General features: G+C 49.2%; 1 protein-coding gene across 8 annotated transcripts in view; it reads right to left on the minus strand.

Moving 5' to 3' along the window:
* Nucleotides 1–19,555, minus strand: part of ELAVL2 (ELAV like RNA binding protein 2) — a 1,154,722-nt gene that overhangs the window by 607,908 nt on the left and 527,259 nt on the right. For 5 of the 8 annotated variants that reach the window (XM_069630851.1, XM_069630855.1, XM_069630849.1 and 2 more), the window contains one exon: nt 16,535–16,778. In XM_069630851.1, coding sequence (XP_069486952.1) covers nt 16,535–16,778 — 244 coding nt within the window. The remainder of the gene's footprint in view (nt 1–16,534; nt 16,779–19,555) is intronic. The other 3 variants (XM_069630854.1, XM_069630853.1, XM_069630856.1) reach the window with 1 other exon arrangement.

Below are 19,555 nucleotides of genomic sequence, written 5' to 3' on the forward strand. Positions count from 1 at the left end.
ACCTGCTGAATCGTAGTGTCCCAAAGCACTCCTAGGAAGACCAGATCCCGAAATGGGCACAACTGACTTTCTCTGGTTGAGGGAGAACCTCAGCTGAAGGATATCCACCAACCTCTGGCAGGAGTGCAAACGCCCCCCCCCCACACCTCTCGGGTGACCCCGCCCTCACCAGCCAGTCCAAATAAGGGTCCAGAATACGGCCCTCCAAGCAAAGAAGGCCCGCCACTGCTTTCATCAACTTCATGAAGAAACGATGGGCCATTCAGGCGGCAGAGCAGCACCTTGCACTGAAAGTGGCAAGATAATCATGACACTCAAACTTCTGATACAGTTGGTAGATGTGTACATGCAGGTATGGATTCTTGAGGTCTAGGGAACACATCAGTCCCCTGCATACACTATGTGCGGAAGGAGTAATTATCTTGAAGCGTTCCAGCGGTAAAGACAGATTTAGACATGACATATCCAGGAAAAGCCTCAGACCAGCCTGGTTGTTCGTGGGTACCACACATCCTGGAATAGTACCCAGAACCCTTATCTGAAAGAGGAAAGGGTTCTATTGCCTGCATCTCCAAGAGCAAAATGACCTCCTGTAAAAGAGTCAGGGACCAGATCTGGGGAAGAGGAAGACTGCAGCCTGTAGAGTCTACGGAAAGGATCCATGGGTTGCTGAAGAGACGTTTCCAGAAGTTCTGGAAAAGAGAAAATGCCCCACATGCGAGCTGTGATCCAAGACCTTAACATCACTGCCGAAGGTTCCAATACTGACCCCATGTTGGGGGGACACCCACAAGGATGGAGAAAAGGGGGCGGGATGTAAGAGTACATGAAGTAAGCTGCTTCCAGATCTAGCGTAGCCAGGAAGTTGTGCTTGTTTAGCTACAGTAAAAACATGGAGAAGTAATTTTTAATTGTCACAAACATATTCAACACCACAAGTCTAATATTGAGCGCCAAGTTCAATTTTTCTTTTTGACCAGGAACGAACGAGAATAAAATCACTTTCCACTTAATTTCCACTATTTCTACGGCAGCTTTTTGTAGAAGTTTGTCCATTTACAGCTTGAATTGTGCCAAGTGGGTATTTTTTGTTGATCATGGTGATGTTGGTGGACAGTCCATGATTTCAATGGTGTTCTGCACAACATGAAGAAACCATTTGTCAGACGTTACTCCTGGCCAGTGGTGGAGGTGTTGGCTGAGGGGTGCAGTGGGTGGGCACTCCCTGTGAATTGATTCGATTGGCACAACCCATGCCTTCCTCTGAGTGTTGTACCTGCTGAATTGTTGGTGCCAGTTTTCAGACTGAAAAGATGAGTACCTCTGCACCGTGTACGCCTCGTTATAGCATCTGTACCTTGATGAGCCCCGAAAGGAGCTAAAAAGATGCAGATCCTCATCTTTATCCTGTAAGGATACAATGGCCCTGGCCGGGTCTGCAGTCTTAGATGGTTGTCCACCTTCTTGCTGAATAGCCCCTATCCGAGCGGCATATCCAAAATTTGGGCCTGAACCTCAGGGCTGAAATTCGTTGCCTTCATCCCTGCCTGCCTTCTCAAGACAGTGCTGTGGGCCATCCAGCTACATTTATTCACCATCCAAAATGATAGATTTGGCCTCCTTGAAAATCTGGAGGGAGATGTTTAGCAAGCTTTGACACTTTGCTGTGTCGTCCCTTGCAGACACTGCCATAGTGTTTGCTTCTCCGATAGATATGTGGCCAGTACCTTTCTGCCGAAAGCCTCCAACTTCCTTCTCTCTATCTGGCGGAGTTGTTAGCGTTTGCTAGCTTCTTCCTTGCTGCAACCGTAATGACAGTCTTTCTTGGAATGCACCCACAAACAAAAGGCGTGCAGTCAGGGCCTTCTACTTTTCCAGATGAGCGACGGGGTGGAAAGCAGGTTTGCCATTTTCCTCAGGCCTCCCAGACAGGATCGGGATGGCTGTTACCATCTTCCCACATGTCCCTGTGTGACTTTGTTTGCCAGACACCTGTAGGTTAAACAATTCAGCTGCTTTAGAGCCAGGATCATGTTGAAAGAGGCAGCAAGGTCTGGTGGTGAGGAGCCCCCAAGGGAGTCCGTCTCCACTGCTTCAGATTGACGGACTCACCCCATTCACCCAAAAGATGTGTTGGTGAATTTTGAGGAAGTTCCCCCCCCCCCTCAGGCATATCGTCCTGGCCATCCAAATCAGTCTAATCTAAGGATGTTCCACAGGATCCTGACCGTAATGTCATTTTGCCAATCTGACAAGGAAGGGGCTCTGTTCGTAAACAAAAAGACATGGTGGAGGAGAGCACCTTGAATGAAGATATGCTTCTGTGAGGTGCTGTGTTTCTGCCATGGGGTCATGCTTCTGGGTGAGCTGCTTGGTCCTGGTGGAAGGCCAAGATACTCCTTCGCCTGATTGACAGTACCTCCTGTTGTGTGGTAGGTGGGACGCAGACATATCGCACCGCTCGGCTTTCGCTCGGCCTTCGCTGGAACTCATCCATAATATTTTTCATGGACTACATCACCTACGGATAAAAGGGATCAGAGTCCTCTGTAGAGGGGTGCCAATGTGGGCTGTGTTCCTTGGGTGATGACCATGGCACCTGAACAATTCTTTCTGGAGGATATCCAGTAGCTCTACAGTTTCCTTGGGGAAAAGGCTGATGCTGTGCCTAGCTGCTGTAGGAGATGCCAGCTTCAGAAGTTGACTCAGCAGTGGATTCAGTGACTGCTGTGGGCGCAACTGCCTTTGTGAGTTGATGGTGGTCTGACAGATTACTTCAATGTCGTGACATTGCCCGTCGATAGGGTAGCTGTGGATGAGCAGTGTTTTTACCCAGCCGTTGACAAGTAAATTTCCTCCATGGACAAGGTTCTCGTTGAGGACTGGTATTTCTCCATTGACAATGTTTTTGTCGTGGATAGGGCTTTCCCTGTGGACGCGGATATTTTGGGCAATATTTTGGGCAAATCAAGGTACTACCCAGTGGACGACTTTGGCGTCGACTGCCATCGGTAGCAACTCGTTTCGTGGACAAGTGTACTTTTACCAACAAATGGCCCGTAGACTAGATATTTCTCAGTTGGTTGAGCCGGGGAGGAGCCGATAGTCCACTCCATGAACGAGAGCTCCGTGGAGGAGGCTTTGTCAGATGGCTCCTTGGACGCCTGGGAGTTCGCCTTGGCTTCCCAAACACTTTGACCTTCATAGGAGGTGGAGATACTCTAAACTGAAGAAACTCTTCCCCATAGGAGCTTGCTTTTCAGAGGCACTGTGTGAGGAAACGGCTGGTCTTTACAGATTCCTCATCTGAACAAGTATACTGTCTCCAACTGGAGGAGCATTCTGTGCCTGTCTTGACGGGTGTTTTGAGGAGAAAGTATGGCAAACATGACATTTAATACCATGTGGATAGAGATCCCCAACAGCCTTTTGCTGCAGTCCTTAAAGAGGTAGGTCTTCCCCTTGGAAGTACCTTCAGTGCCTGGGTGTGACATGGGCATGATGCATCTTGCACAGATATTTCCCTAGACTACTCCAGACGAAGCAAGAGCCCTGAGCTTAATAACACATGTTTACAGTAGGTGAGACTTTCAGAAAATGTTAAAAACTGGACAAACTAATAAAGCTCAGAGAATTGATGAGGATTCCGCTAGTCTGTAGACTGCAGTGAAAACTCTAAAGATGGCCGTCTGTGGTAAAGCTTAAGCCCCGTTAACTCATTGATTGGGGTCATAATGGACCAAATAAGGTTAAGGGACTGCAGACGCGAGTGCCCTTGAGGAATAATGGTCAATATTGCTTTTTCCTATGGGAAAAATGCATATGGGAAACATTACTCACCGTAATCATATTTCTGATGCCTGTATCTGCTTAGATTCACATGCTGTGCATAGGCCGACATCTAGTGGAAGCTGCGGGAATAAGTTTGTTTTTTCGAAAATCGAAAATGGGCGTCGACACACGGCATGCCAGTAATACTATCCCTAGTGTGACGTCCACTGTACCCATGATCCCTCACGCATGTAGGACCCTCAGATTGTATTTTTTCTGACATGAGGTAGCATGAGGAGTAGCGCGAGTACAGATTTTACAAGCAGATAAGAATACAAGCATCCATGCGCCTTCTCTCAGAGGGGAGAAAGGGCGGGCGCATGTGAAACTAAGCAGATATAAGCATCAGAAATACGATTACGGTGAGTAATGTATCCCTTCTGAGGTTTGTGGAATCTGCTTAGATCACATGCTGTGCACAGATTAGCGAGCAGTGTTAGGACATGGGATGTGAGAAGGGTCATGAGCGAACAAATGTCTTACAACCGCTTGTCCCACTTGAGTATCTGTCTTGGAATGAGTGTCAATGCAATAAAAGTGTGACTAAAGCTCCAAGTAGCTGCTTTGCAAATGGTGTTAAGGGGTACATTTGCAATGAAAGCCAGAGTGGCCCGAGTGCCTCTTGTAGAGTGGGCTCTTGGCGTAAAAGGTAGAGTGGGCTCTTGGCGTAAAAGGCAGAGTTCTTTCAAAAAGGGAGTAACATAGCTGGATACAATTGACTATCCACTTGGAGGGGACACCCTTAGAGACGCGATATCCCTCTCTGCCTGTAGCTACGGAGACAAACAGTTGGTCTGTTTTCCTTAGCGGCCTGGTCTTGTCTACATAGTAAAGGACCACTCTTCGCACATCTAGAGTGTAGTTACACCTCAGCAGATCGTTTGGTTTCGTGGAAGGTCAGAAGCTCAATGGACTGGTTAACGTGAAATTTAGAAATGAACTTGGGTGAGAACCTAGGGTGTGTTCGTAGAACCAGTCTATCCTTCTGAACAATAAAGGATCCTGCACTGACGGAGCCTGAATTTCACTGACCCTTATGGATGTAATGGCTACTAAGAAGGCAGTCTTATAGGTCATGTGTTTGAATGGCTTTATGCATGGGTTTGAATGGTGGGCCCATGAGCTTAGCAAGCACCACATTAAGGTCGCATCCTGGTGGTGGGTTAGAAATTGGAGGGGGGGGGGGGTCCCTTTACCCCTTCAATGAAGCCTTTAACCATCGGTACTTTCCGCCACAAAACTTTGTTATGTGAGGTGGTGAAGGCCGACAGCGCCGCCAGGTGTACCTTGAGTGAATTAAATACCAACCCTGCATCCAGCATGTGGAGCATGTAGGTGACAATGTTGGAAGGAGTGCCATCAACTGGGTTGATTTGCTTATTCTGGCACCAGATAAATCTTTTCCATGTTTCCAACTAACAGTGCCTCGTGTTTGGTTTCCTAGATTCCTTTAGGATGTCCATGCATCTCTGTGGTAGGTTGAGACGTCCAAACTCTGACTTCAGGAGCCATGCTGCTAAGTTCATTGAGCTGGGTTGAGGATGCACTGTTTGACCTTGGTGCTGGGATAGTAGGTTGTGCCAGCACAGGAGTCTGATGGGTTTGCACACTGCTAGTCTGCGTTTAAATTAGAGAATTTGCAGTAAAACAAGGAATATTTAAGCATGTGAATCTATGAACAATCCAATGCTGGAGAAAGAACAAGTTACTTGCCTGTAACTGCTGTTCACCAGCATGGGCCTGGCATAGATTCACATTCTCATGAATAAAGAATGCATAGCAGTACAATACACAACCACGTGAGGTGGCAAGGCTCAACAGAAGCAATTACTCTTCGCTCCGGAGCAGGCTCATCTTCAAGGAAACCGGTTGCGTAGCAGTGCTTGGTCGACCCTGGACTCCTCTCTGGAATCCATGTCGAAAATATAATCTCGTGAAGGTGTGCGTGGATCTCCACGTGGCAGCCGTGCAGATGTCCAGCAGGGGTCGTTCTGGTGGAATGGGCTCAGACGGCCAGGCAGCGGTCGGTTTGCTAACCAGTGACAGCGTGTGATACAGCCAGAGAACCACCTAGAAAAGGAAGCCTTGGACAAAGCTTTCCCATGGTTCACGGAACCAAAGTTCACAAATAGTTGAAATGTGTTCCGGAAACTTGGTGCATGCCACCTAGAACTTCAGCGCTCGTGCCACATCCAGCAAGTGCAAAGTCCTTTCAGTTGGTGACTAAAGTTTCGGGGAAAAAAAAAAAAACAGGCAACACCAAAGGCTTGTTGAGGTGGAATTCCGACGGAACCTTCGGCATGAAGGAGGGGTGTGTCCGCAGCACCACCCACAGGTGATGGCCACGAGAAAAGCAGTCTTCCACAAAAAAAACGAGGGGCCTGATGCATAGACTAGAAGGGAGCCCCCATGAGCCTAGTCAGTACCACATTTCCCACGCAGTGGCAGGAGCCTTCACCAACAGGAACAATCGAAACAGTCCTTTGATCCCACCATCTAGTCAAGGAGTTCCTCAAAGAAGACCGCCCCCGACACCTGGTGTAGCGGGAGATAGCTGCCATATGCACCTTGATAGAGGCGTGCGGTAGCCCCACCTTGGCCAAAGACAAGTACAGCAGACTCTGCAGAGCAGAGACCCAGAGGGTTAATCTTCTGCATCTGGCACCTTGTTGCAAAATGTTTCCACTTATGCCCGTAGCACTGAAGAGTCGACAATGCTCTGGCCCTGGCAAGGACCTCCCTGCAGTCCACTGGCAGGACGTAGCCTCCGAATTCTCCAAGGATGCAGGAGCCAAGCTTCTGGGTCGTGATGCAGCATTGCGACTCCTATAGTGAACAGATCTGCGACCACAGAGGCGATGATGGGCTGAGAATGCCGGTGTACCAAATCTGCCTCAGCCACGCCAGGGCGACTAGGATAATCCTGCATCGGCACAGTTTGAGTTGACAGATGACTCGAGGGAACGCGTAAAGGAACAGGCCTTCCCATGGGAAGGAAAACTCGTTCCCCAAGCTCCTTGGCTGGTGGAATCTGCTGATGAATCTCTGGCATTTGGAGTTTGTCACTGTCGCAAACAGATGAATCTGGGGTCTGCCCTATCTGAAGAAGAGGCCGTCCACTTGATCCTGTCGAAGTTTCCACTCTTGGCAGTAGTGCAGCTCCCTGCTGAGGGAGTTGGTGATTATGTTCTTAACTCCCGTCTGGTGAAAAAAATGAGTAACATTTTTTGGCTACAGCCCAGTGCCACAAGTCCTACGCCTCTCTGGAGAGCGCTGGGGATCTGGTTTCCCCCCCCCGCTTCCTGATTTAGAAAATGGTGGTGGTAATTTCCATTGGGATCCTCACCACCTTGGCCTTGAGGGGCAGAAGGAACAACTTGAGGGCCCAGAACACTGCCTGTAGCTCCAGGACATGGATGTGGAGATCCATCTCCGATAGCCACAGGCCTCTGGGTGTGGAGACATCCTGTGTGGGCTCCCCTATAGGGAAGCATCCATGGTGACCATCTCATATGGGGGGCCTCTCGAAATCCATTCCCCTACCGATGTTGGCGTGCACGCCCACCACCTTGTCGCTCGACGGAACTCCTAATCGATAACCATATGTTCTGCAAAGCTTCCAGACACCTGGATCCACTGAGCGTCCAGAAATTCTTGAAGGTGTCACATCCGCAACCTGCAGAGTCTGATCAAGTAAATGCACAACGATATGCCGAGCAGCGACTTGATGGTCCAAACCGTGGCAGTCTTCAGTAACAGCCATTGCACCTTGCCCAGCATATCTATCCTTTCTTCCAAGGGTGCCGCCAAGCAGGAGACTGCTGAACCTAGCCCCCAGGAACAGCATGTTCTGCAATGGTATCGAGCAGGACTTTAGCTAACTCACGGAGAACCCCAGATCCGTCAGCAGCCGGACAGTCCTCTGTGTGTTTGACCGCAACTTCCCTCGACTTGGCACTGATGAGCCAGTTTTTCAGATATGGGTAAACATGCATCCCTTCTAGATGCAGATGGGCTGCCACTGGTACCAAGCACTTCGAAAATACCCTGGACGCCAACTTCAGTCCTACGGGAAGGGTCTTGAACTGTTAGTGCTTTCCCTGTACAACAAAGCGCAGGAATTTCCGATGCTTCACGTGAATGCGTCCTCCAGATCCAGCGATGTCAGGAAGTCTCCTTCCTCCAGCTGATCGAGCATGTGTTGCAACGTGACCATAATGAATTTTTGGGACTTTAGGTACTTGTTGAGACTGTAGGTCGAAAATGGGCCTCCAGCCCCCAGTCTTTACCAAGCAGTATCTGGAGTGGACCCAAGAACGCAAGAGTCATTTCGGCACCAGCCTCTATCGCCCCTTCCCCCCCCCCCCCCATCATGGCCGGTAATGCCTGCAGGAGATGAGGGATGAGTTGCTCCTGCCGGGCCACTGGTGGTATCCACGGACACTTCTGAAATTCTTGATTGTCCGTTGGCGAGAGCGTCCAGCACCCATCATCAGTGGAGATCTTTTCCCACTTGCTGACGAAGCCCACCCGTCAGGCGCCCAGCGGGGCTCCAACGTCCTGGTCGGTTCAATCTTGCTTCGGGCCTGCATGCTGCCTTGGGAGCGCCAATGAGGGCCACCTCAAAGCCTTTGTACGGCCCCTGTAGGCCTCCTGTGTTGTGGAACGGGAGGGCTGGCGGTACAAGGACGATCCCCCGCTGAAATCCTTAGACGACCTGCCGGATTTAGCTCCTGGGGTATGAAAGGAAGGACTATGTTGCTGAAGCGTGCTTAGGGCACGGGCTGTACGTCGATCTTAATGGCTTGCAACGTTTCGTCGAATGTCTTCCCAAAGAAAATATCCCAGTCGAAAGGCATGTCCAGGACTCTCATCTGAACTTCCTGCCGAAAGTTGTCTTTCAACCAGCAACAATGAAGGCAGACACTGTTCCACATCGGTCATAACCCTGTGTCCATGATGTCCAGGGCAACAGTGATGGCATGGTCCAATGCCACCTCGCCCTCTTGGAAGATCTCCAGCGCCTCAACCCACTTGTTGGGGGGCATTTACGGCAGCAGGGCCATCTTATAACACAGCTCCCGGTCGTATCTGGTCAGGATCGCCAGCGCATTCGCTGACTTGACTGTCATTGGCGCGGAGTAATCACCTTCCTACCCATGGCACCCAACTTCTTCCCATCGCTGTCCAGGGGAACAGAGGCTTAAGATAAAGGATTTGAAGACTTCTTCCTCGCAGTCGCCGAGACGACTGAATCTGCAGAGGGCTGCGGCCGAAGGCACTTAGGTGCTGACTCGAGCACCCGGTACTTCTTTTCCAGCCTGTCTCTTTTCCCCGGGGCTGTGGCAGGATTTCCCCCATCAGCCTGGCCAGGCCCTCATCCCAAATGCTGTCCAGGAGAGGCACTGTCAGAATAGTCTTCCACTTGGCCTCATGGCGTTGGTAAAACAAACCTTCCTTGTCCTCTTCTGCCATCAGCTGGATGAACGGACATACGCAGGCGACCATGGTGTGGACCGATCCCACTTCGTCCTGGGTAGAAGCCCTCTGCGGAGGGGGAAACACTGATGTAGTCGTACCCGTATCCCTGGAGGAGTGGGGGGGAGGGCATGTGCAGCAGTTGATGAGGCGGCATAGGGTGCCATTTTCTCTTTCGCTGGTGGGGGGCCCAGTGCCACTGGGGCTGGTGCCAGGGGAGTTGTCGGCACACTCTTCTGGACCTCAGACACCAGTGTGTGGAGAGTTGAAAGGATGTCCAGCGATACGTCGCTGGGAGGTGTCGAGGGAGTACAGCGCCCACATCGTCGGCATTCCCACCGTTAGCATTTCCACCGTCATTCCCCACATCCTCCAGGACTGAACGGACACCATGTCCTCTTCGTCCGAAGAAATGTGTGCCCTGGAGCACAGTAGAGTCCTCCATTCTTCCCCCCCCGTCCCCTTTTTTGCATGCGGAGTAGTCATCACGGGCTATGGAATGGCATCCTCTTCTCTGGCGTTTTCTCCCCCCGCTTCGGGGGGGCCGGACCACTCTGGGTGCCATTGGGTTCCCCTGGGAAGGGTCAGACCCTTTCACCTTCAAGAGGGTGACCGCAGCCAGCTCAATCGTCGAGGACTTTGCTTGGACCACCTGGGCCTTCAGTGGCAGGTCGGACACCTTACCCTGCGCACCTCGAGCATCTCTGGCTTCTCCCGCAGCTTCCCTGGGTTAGACCATTTCCTCTTCAAGGAGGAACTGGAGCGATGACTGGAGATGGAGGCAGAGGTTGAAGATGAGCATATCCTGCTCATCGGGGGACCTGCTTGCGCGGTCACACTGACAGAAACGGACTCGTGTGCTTGGCTTGGTCTTAGACCCAAACAAATGGAGTGCCCTGAAAAAAGAAAAAAAAAAAACAGGAAGCCCGCTTCTTGGACCGGCCGGTACTGGGTGAGGTATGCCCCCGCTTTCTGCATGGGGTAGAGGTCTTGGCGTCGAGCCACGCCACCAACCTGCTGCGATGATCCTGGACAGTGCGCTTGGAGAAACCAAGGCAGATTTCACAATCCGCTTCCTTGTGGTCCAGATGGAGACAGGCACTGGGAAGATTTGTCCTCCACAAACCAGTTCCTTAATCCATAGCTGGATCAGAGCTTGAAGAGGGAACCTCCACCCTTCTCTTCCGATATGGTCCAGCGTGTAGTGCAAGCCTGATGGCCTTCTGGAATATTCGATGAAACTCGACGATTCTTGCCCTAGAGGGGCATTTAAAGACACCAAACAACGGATCCCTACTTTCCGGGCGATGCTCCATCTGACAAAAATCAGAACTTAGCAAAAAAGTGCAAAAACGTAGAAAAGCTCAAAGCACAAAACAAGGACTCCCAACACGTGCGGTAAAAATATGAAGATTGCTGACAGAAGAGGGGTTTACGGAGAGGGCAGTCATTGGCGGGGAGCAGTATGACCGCTCATTGATTGGTTTATAGGAGAAAAAGTAAGTGAAAGTGAATTTTCTTTTACGGAGGATTCCCGGCCTGACGGGGAATATTCACAAGCATGTGAATCCATACCAGACCCCATGTTGGAGAAATGTATTTTGCAGCCTTACGCATTGGGAATTAATCTTCAGTTGAAGTCCTGTGGAACAGGCAGCATAAGTACCATCTCTAAAGTTCTCACAAGAAGCATGGGCAGGCAGAAAATTCCTGCTCTTACAGTGAACACCAGGAAAGGGGCTTTGTGGCAGATTAAGATCAACACAAATACTGTCACATCTTCATGAGTGAAACAAGCCTCATGGCAATTGCACAGGGAGGGAAAAGTTACTGCTGTGCTTGGAGCAACTATTCTAGCCACTGTAAGTGCCACAGAACTGTGAATGAAATTAACAAGTCGCATCCCTTCCCAGTGGTGATCTGCGAATATGCCAGGAAAGAGAGCTTCTCCTTTTGCGTGGTAAGTGAGTACACTAGATGAAGCAACATGCTTCAAGGTACCCAGAGCTACTGTAGACCACTTGCACAAATTACAGGTTAGGGTGGCATCTAAGCACAAACCAGATCAAATGGTAAGAAAATGTAAGTGATAACTGCAAGTGATCATAAATGGAAAAAACTAAACGGCTCCAGGTAACATTTCAAAGTGCAATGTTGAGTAAAAATATTTTTACAGCACACAAATGTCATTCTGAATGGGTTATTTAACCCCTTAAGTGCCAAGGACGAGGTATCTCGTCCTTGACACTACCTCCAGGTTGCCAAGTACGAGATAGCTTGTCCTTTTTGGCACTTTGTTTTGAGCTATTCCTGCAAAGCAAGGATCGCTCAAAACAGTAATCCAACCCCCGGGCTATGTGAGGGGGAGGTACCTCCTAACTGCCCGGGGGCTGGATTACCTTCAATTTCACATTGGCGTGCGTAAAGCATGCCAATGTGAAAATGAAAGGTGCGTCTCCAACTTTCTCCCCCTCGATCTCTAGCTGTATTTCAAGCCAGAGATCGAGGGAGGTGTCATTGGAAAGGGGAGATTCTCCCCTTTTTCCAATGACACCTTTTGTAAAAGAATTGCTCGGCGCAGAGCGCTCAATCCCCACCCAGCAATGCCCACTAGACCACCAGGGATTGGTTTTGAAAGCGGGGGGAGGTAGGGGCTGCTAACAGTAAGCAGCCCTCTCCCCCAGCCCACAAGGCATGGGGGCACTTATGGATAACCCTGGGGGCAGATTGCTGATCTGCCCACAGGGAAGGGGGCAAAAAAATGAAATGCAACAGGGGGGCCACTACGCACCAGGAATTCTTTTTGCCCCCACCCCCGAAAGGGTGGTGGCCCCTTCCCCCTCCCACACAAAGTGGAAAAGGGGCCACCCCTTGCAGCCCTCCCTGGGGGTAGATTTCTGCCCCCAGGCAGGAGTACATGAGGTGCCCCCCCCATCCAATTGAAGGGAGGGGGTCAACCGGCATAAGTGTGCATGCCCCCACAAAGGATGGGGCCTGCAGGTTAGGGCCCCCCAGTGAAGGGGCAAAATGAGAAAAAAAACTGAAGAAAAACACAAAACAAAAAGTGAGGTGTGGGGGGCCATTGGCCACCAGGGATTTATTTTATGGAAAAGGGGGGTGGCCCTCCCCTCACCCCAAGGGTAAATGCCCCCCCCTTCTAGCCCTACCTGGAGGCAGATATCGGCTTCTAGGAAGGGACATCTGAGTCCAGGGAGGGCAGCATGAGATGCCCCCCCTCTAATCGGCCCCCAGGGAGGGCCGATTGAGATGGCCCCCCCTTTCATTTGGTGTGGGGGGCACCCCCCTTTACATTGGAAAATTCCCCAGAGGCTTAAGGTGTCCCTCAGCCCGCCCTAAAGTGTAGTGTACCAATTTCAATGTTTTTGTTTACCAAACTTCCCTTGGTGCAGATGGGCACATTAGTGCCTCCAGGGTGCCCATGCCTTACTGCCCCACCCACTGGGGGACCTGTCTAACATTTTCTGGTGGTCCTCTCCTCCCCACCCCAAATGGAGGAGGGGTGTACAGCACGCAGCCGTTTGTAGGAGGCCCAGGGAGGCCTGCATGAGGTGCCCCCCCACCCATTTGGGGTGAGGGGGGAGGGCCACCACAAAATGTTGGACTGGCCCCCCCAATGGGTGGGGCAGTAGGTTTTGGGCACCCTGGGGGCAGAATGGGACACTATGGTGCCCATCTGCGCCAAGGGGAACAAAGTGAAAATGGAAGACAGCATTTTAGGGGGGCTGTGGGGCACCCCAAACCAACGGGGAAATTTCTAATGGAAGGGGTGGTGGCCTTCCCCCCCCCCCACCCACAATGGAATGGGGGCCATGTCATGCATCCCTCGCTGGGGGAAGATATCTGCTCCAAGTAAGGACACCTCACCCCAGAGGGGAGTGCATGACAGCATCCCCCCCCTTTCTGCCCCTAAGGAGGGCTACATGAGATGCGCTGCCCCTCCTTTGCGGGTTGGAGAGGTGCACCCCCGTTCACATTACAAAATTCCCCGGCGGTTTAGGGTGCCCCTCAGTCCCCCCTAAAGTGCAGTCTGTCATTTTCAATGTTTTTCTTTACCAAACTTCCCTTGGCGCAGATGGGCACATTGGTGTGCCAATGTGCCTCTAGGGTGCCCAAACCCTACTGCCCCATCCATTCGGGGGCCTCCTCAACCCCCCCCACCCCAAATGGAGTGTGGGGTGGCACCTCATGCAGCGCTCCCTGGAGGCAGATAACTGCCGCTAGGAAGGGGTAAATGTGTTTTATGGGGGGGGGGTGAGGTTCAGTATACCACCAGGGATGGCTTGCAAGGGGAAGTGGGGGGGGGGCACGATAGGAAAGTACCAGTGTAGATTTGTTTTTGCTGGGGTGACCGTAGGTAACAAATATTTGTTTTTTTACAGCTTTTTCTTCGCGAGCAACTGCAACGTAGTACTGTTTATTATTCTATGGTTAGGGCACACTGTCAGTGGGGTGGGTGAAACTGGGGCGGGATTGTTGGTGTGGGTGGGAATGGGCTGTCTGGGCAGATATTTTGGTGAGCTGGGATACAATTGCAGGGTCAGGCGAAACATGCCAGCAGAACATTAGTTTTTCCCTGGGAGAGGATGTCTCCCATGTGGGTTGTCAATCTGCAAGCCCAGGCTGCACCTCTGGCTGTGTTACGTTACAGGTGTCACCTCCGGGGAGGAATGGGGATCCTGCCGGGGCTCCCTGGAACTGCCGCTGTGCTTAGGGGACGGTACACCCTCATGGTACATGGATGTCCAAGGCCGGGACATTACCTCCACCCGTCCTGGAGTTGTGGCTGGGCTGCATTACAGCTTTTCCCTTCGGAGAAGTATTGACACACAGCCGGGACTCCCTGGTGGGGAGAAGCTGTAACGCAGGCAAGCCAGAGCTCCAGCAAAGTCGGCGGTAATGTCCCTGGCCTTGGGCACCCTTCTCCTATGTGTGTGTCTTTGGCAGGGCTAGTGGGTAATACATTCTGGGGAGATTTACACAAGTCAGATATGTCAATTCCCATGGGTGTCCTCTTTTGAGAAATGCATGGGGTTCCCCGTTTTCCTTGCTGGCTTCGACACCCTAGAGCCAAATCTGTAGGTTGCCCACATGAACAAAATGTGCTGTGCTGAAAGGCTTGGGGTTACCAGTTGGTTAGCCTTTTACTTTTGCGCCCCCGTAGGTGCACCCACACATGTGGGGTACCGTTTTCGTCGGGACACCTGTGGGAATACGGGAAGGTATGACATGTTGGCGACGTGTTTTGTGAGTGGACAGAGGGAAATGTCTCTGAAATTGGCTGGATATAAAGACAATTCTCAGCCATTTCGCTCTGGCCACCCACCTAAATACAACACCAACACCACATAGCCTACCGTCCCACATTCCCACAGGTGTTCCAATGAAAACCGTACCACATGTGTGGGTGCACCCTACCTAGGTGCCAAGGGGAAAGTCTAAAACACTGCTAACCCAAAGTATTTTCCGACATCTGAATTTCAGGATTTTTCCCGAAGCGCACACCATACAGATATGGGCCTAGGGTGTCCAAGCCACCAAGGAAAACTGGGAACCCCATGCATTTCTGAAGGGCATCCATGGGAATCCACAGAGGTCTGACATGTGCAAATCGGGCCAGAATTTATTACACAGAACCCCACTCCGGCAAAGTCAAAATTGGGGGGTGGGGGATACAGTTTCTGCAACATTTCCCTCTGCTGACACACCAAAATACAACGCCAACACCACATGGCCTACCGTCCCACGTTCCCCCAGGTGTTCCAATGAAAATGGTACCATACATTTGTGGGTGCACCTACATGGTCACAAAGGGCTAGGTGCACCCACACATGTGAGAGTCGGGAAAATGTAGCGGAGCATTGTTTCTAAAAATTCATAGAAGCCATTGCTGTACCAAGCCAACCATGTCCACCACATACCGTTTTTTCGGTCATTTTCCTGCTTTTTCCCCAAACTATGGAATTTCCCCCTACCTAGTTGTTGCCCGACCTTCGCAAATCGCCCCTTCCTAAACTTGGAATCATGTCTACTTTTCATAAATGTATGCCTTTCTGTCGTCAAATTCGGCTTTCCTACCCTTTTCTTCCATTCCATCCACGCATGTCCAATTGGCAAAAATGGCCAAAAATAAATCGCCTACCTCACAAAACAGTTGATAACCACATCAAAATAATTTTTTCTCGTTTCCACTCAACCTGTTCTTGAAAGCCAGGAAATTGGGGAATTCAGCACAGCAAGCCATTTGTACCTAGCTCTTACACAAAAAAGGCTTCTTTGTACATAATTTTATTGCCATTTTTTATTTTTCAAACCCAAAATGTCACCCCTTTTTGGTCATTTAGGTTCCCCCCCACAGCAACCTAGGATTACTGGGTGGCGTTACGACTGCCTACTTGTGGGGAAAAGAAAGGGGTCACATTTGTCCGAGATTTCATGTAACAAAAAAGTTACACGGCATGGGGGGGGGGGGGGGTGGGGTGGGGGCGGACCTATGGCACTTAAGGCAAGCAAAAATATGAGCTTGAAAACATCTTTTTAATCTTACTTCTGTGACCTATTCATACAAATGTTACATTCCGCTTCAAATCAGAGTAATAGGCAGCACTAAACAGGGCCTGTGAGAAACGATCAGAGGAAACGCGTTTGTCTTTGAAGCAAGACAACACAGAGCGACAGAGGTTCCAATCCCAGTCCCTGGTCTTGTGTACTAAGCACATTATATTAAAAAAAAACAATTAAGATTGATTAATAGTAAAGTTCCTTCCTGTGGCATTGTTCTGCCTGTACAACCAATCTTAACTGTGGAACTGTCTGGATCATAGCAGGGGGGTAGCTCCTATTTGTCAGTTTCCACTTTGATGGTATTTACCCCATTGTGCTTCTGGCGCAGAAGAGGCTTGCATGCAGGTTATCTATAGGCCTGAACGAACGCAAACGCACATCATTCTTTCCCCACTGACAAAATAGAATGGTTCCATATTCTGTTTGCCCTGGCCAGTGAAACCTGTGTGAAACATGCAGGAAACTCCAATGAGCCCGACACTCTCCTTGGTGGTTTTATTTGCACAAGTGTGAACAAGGAGCAAAGGAATACCATCTACACAATAATTGTCACATTTCATGCAAAAACAGCAAGCAAGGTGGACTTCTATGGACCAACTTAAAATCAAAACAAAGTAGAACATTTCAGTAAAGGCCATCATACCTGTTATTTTGTCCCGCACCAGTTTGCATGACTCAATCTCACCAATGCTCCCAAACAAGCTCTTCAGCTCCTCCTGCGTCATGTTCTGAGGCAGGTAGTTTACTATTAGATTGGTCTTGCTATCCTCGGTGTTTCCAGAATCAACTGGTGATGAGCAATTGTTATTTACAGGACTCGGACCGTTGGTTGTGTTATTGCAAGTTGGACCATTGGACAGCTGTGTTTCCATAGCAGCAATGACCTGCTAAAGACAAAGTAGAAAGAAAATAAAATCAGAACCACGTTTCAATTTGAGGGAAGAAGCTCTTCAACACTCATTGAAAAACACCTCTGAAGGGAATTTGGAAAAATGTAGTAGAGAAATGCCTTGTTAGAGTTATTAGGAGCAGCTGTATTTCACGTTTCTCATTTAATACCTGGTTTATAACAGGGACAAACGCCAAAATCCATACTCCATTTTTAAAAACATGTCACTATGAACCATCGAATATCAGGGTTACTTTTAAACTGAAGTCCTGCACAAAACATGTGGCTGAATTTTCATGTGCCCAACTCAAAGCGCATGTGATGAAAATGCACCATCAACCACACAATATACGAACAGAAGGCACTACATCCATGCTTTGTACCCTAACATTTGTACACTTAAAGCATTTGAACAAGTCTCTGGCATGGACTACCAGCCCATAATCAAATAGTCAGCAACCCTGCTCCTTTCCAAATGATTGAAGTTAAGAGTGACTGGAACATCACTTCTAGAGATGTGAAGCACGATACTGTTAACCGGTGGAGGGATTCTATGACTAAATCAGATTCCAACTGAGCCTAATGGAAAAAAATAAAAAAGTCAACCGTTTCTAAAGAATGTTGCAGTGGTAACTGAACAAATGGTGGCCAAGCTAGAAGATCAGTACCATCGGCCATCCCAGAAAGAATAATGTAGGAAGGAATGAATACATAGCCCTACTCTCAAAAAGTGTTTGCGGCTTGATATGAATTAAAAAAATTATTTAAAAAAAATGAAACGAACTTAGGCAGAAAATATTTTAATGAAACCATAGAACAGGCATGTTAACTCCAGGCCTAGAGGGCCAGAATACTGATGGGTTTTCAGGATATCCCTCATTATTAATGAGAAAAATGTGCATACATTACGAATCATTTACATTTCGACAATCACTATAGTAACTGCATATTCCGAGAACCAGGGAATTGTGGTGGTTGCCAGAAGTGGCACTCAGATGGTGCGGTATGACGGCTTAACATCTGGATCCTTTTCTGAAACCCTCTGTGGGTCCTTTACTCGAACCGTCTACCTCCAGAGTGTGGTGTCGTGCAATCAAGATAGCCGTACAGAACTCAGCACCTTGGAGGAGCCAATAACTGACCATACCCAATATCAGTCTGGTGACTGAGCAGTGGCATCCAACTACTAAGACCCGATGTCTGCTGTGAGGCAAGTCTGGAGGTGAGCCTGCCTAAGAGCATGGACAGCGCAGCTCATGAGTACAGCTCCAGCCCGTGGTCACCACTCTTGCATGCTTGTCCTTTGTCTTTACCTGTCACTCTCCAAACTCCCCTCATCTCATTGGCCCCTTACTGTTGGTGGGTGTGGTGGGATAGTGCAGGGCAGTGTTCCCAGTGTGCTTGTCCTGGAGGACTCAAAACTGGTATAAAACACTAGAGTGCACAAGCACAAATAGTGCTGTGGAAAATGAGCAGTCTACATTGACAGAGGCACTCCACACACTTGGCCTGTCCATGTTCCACTACATGGATTACTGAAATCGCATCCAAACCATAGAGTGTACACAGCACTGACCGTGACGCTTGTGCCCAAAATAATGCACAGAACCTCCAACATAACCCAGCAAGCACTCATACCAAAGCTCAGAAGAATGGGCGTATTATAATTGAAACATGAACGCTGAGACAAGCAAGAGCAAAGTTACAGCCTCTCTAAACAAGGTCGTAGTGAATAGGGGCAAATTGACCCGAATGTCATCTTGTAACTAAACATCACACATGCCAACTCTTTACCGCTACCCCAATTGATGACAACTCCCTCTTGGATTTATGCTATAATCTAAAGAAAGATGTTGTAGTATACTACCTTGCTGAACACCCACCTGAAACACATACCATGTCCAACTACATGACAATTTTCTATGTTGAATCGTATTCTTAGAGGCCTCCAATTTGGCCGAAGCAGACATTGCCATAGTGGCAATGGAAGTAACCAGTTTACCATTAGCATCACCTATAGATATGCAGTGTGCTGTTGCACAAGCCATCAGTGATGACCCACAACAGCCCTCGTTTTTAATGACAAGGAAGAACATCCGAATGCCAGTCCACCAACAGGTACCAACGTGCACAAAAGAAAGTTTGAAAAGGAATAATATTAAACTGGTAATACTCAATCCTTGGTAACTTCATCAGACTCCCATATAGAGTGCTTAGCAACTGACAAATATGAGCTGCTGGAAGACAATACACTAACAAAAAGTAAAACCTTGAAGGTTGAAGTGGGTACGCTGGACAATTGGATTGTTACACCGAATCAGCCTGAAGAGAACAGAGATAATCCCATTTCCGAAATAGTTGAGGGGCATCAGTTACAATTACCTAGTCTGTGGGACTTTCAATGAATGGAAGTTATGTCTACTGGGGATGCATTGATAACGAAGCACACAATCGTGTACTACCAGGTGTACAGTCTGAATTTGTGGCAGAGTGCCCATGTGACATTAAGCCAAGATGGCCGCCGTTACGGATACTAATTTCATTTTTTAGCTGCAACTGATTTTAGGGAGGTTCAACATGATCAACGGAATAGACAAGTTCACAAAGCATTTTTTTTAAATATCCATCAATGTTTGATGTAGCCTCGTAAATTACTGCTACTTTGTCGCAAGCTGACTGTATGCTCACTAAATCAGAAACTGAAGTAATTTGCAAATGTCTAACTATTAAAAACTGCAATCACTATTTACATTTCAAGAGAAGGGAAGGTTTTAC

Source organism: Ambystoma mexicanum, chromosome 6q (genome assembly GCF_040938575.1).
Source record: "Ambystoma mexicanum isolate Mex_15411 chromosome 6q, UKY_AmexF1_1, whole genome shotgun sequence".
In the NCBI taxonomy this organism is placed as follows: domain Eukaryota; kingdom Metazoa; phylum Chordata; class Amphibia; order Caudata; family Ambystomatidae; genus Ambystoma; species Ambystoma mexicanum.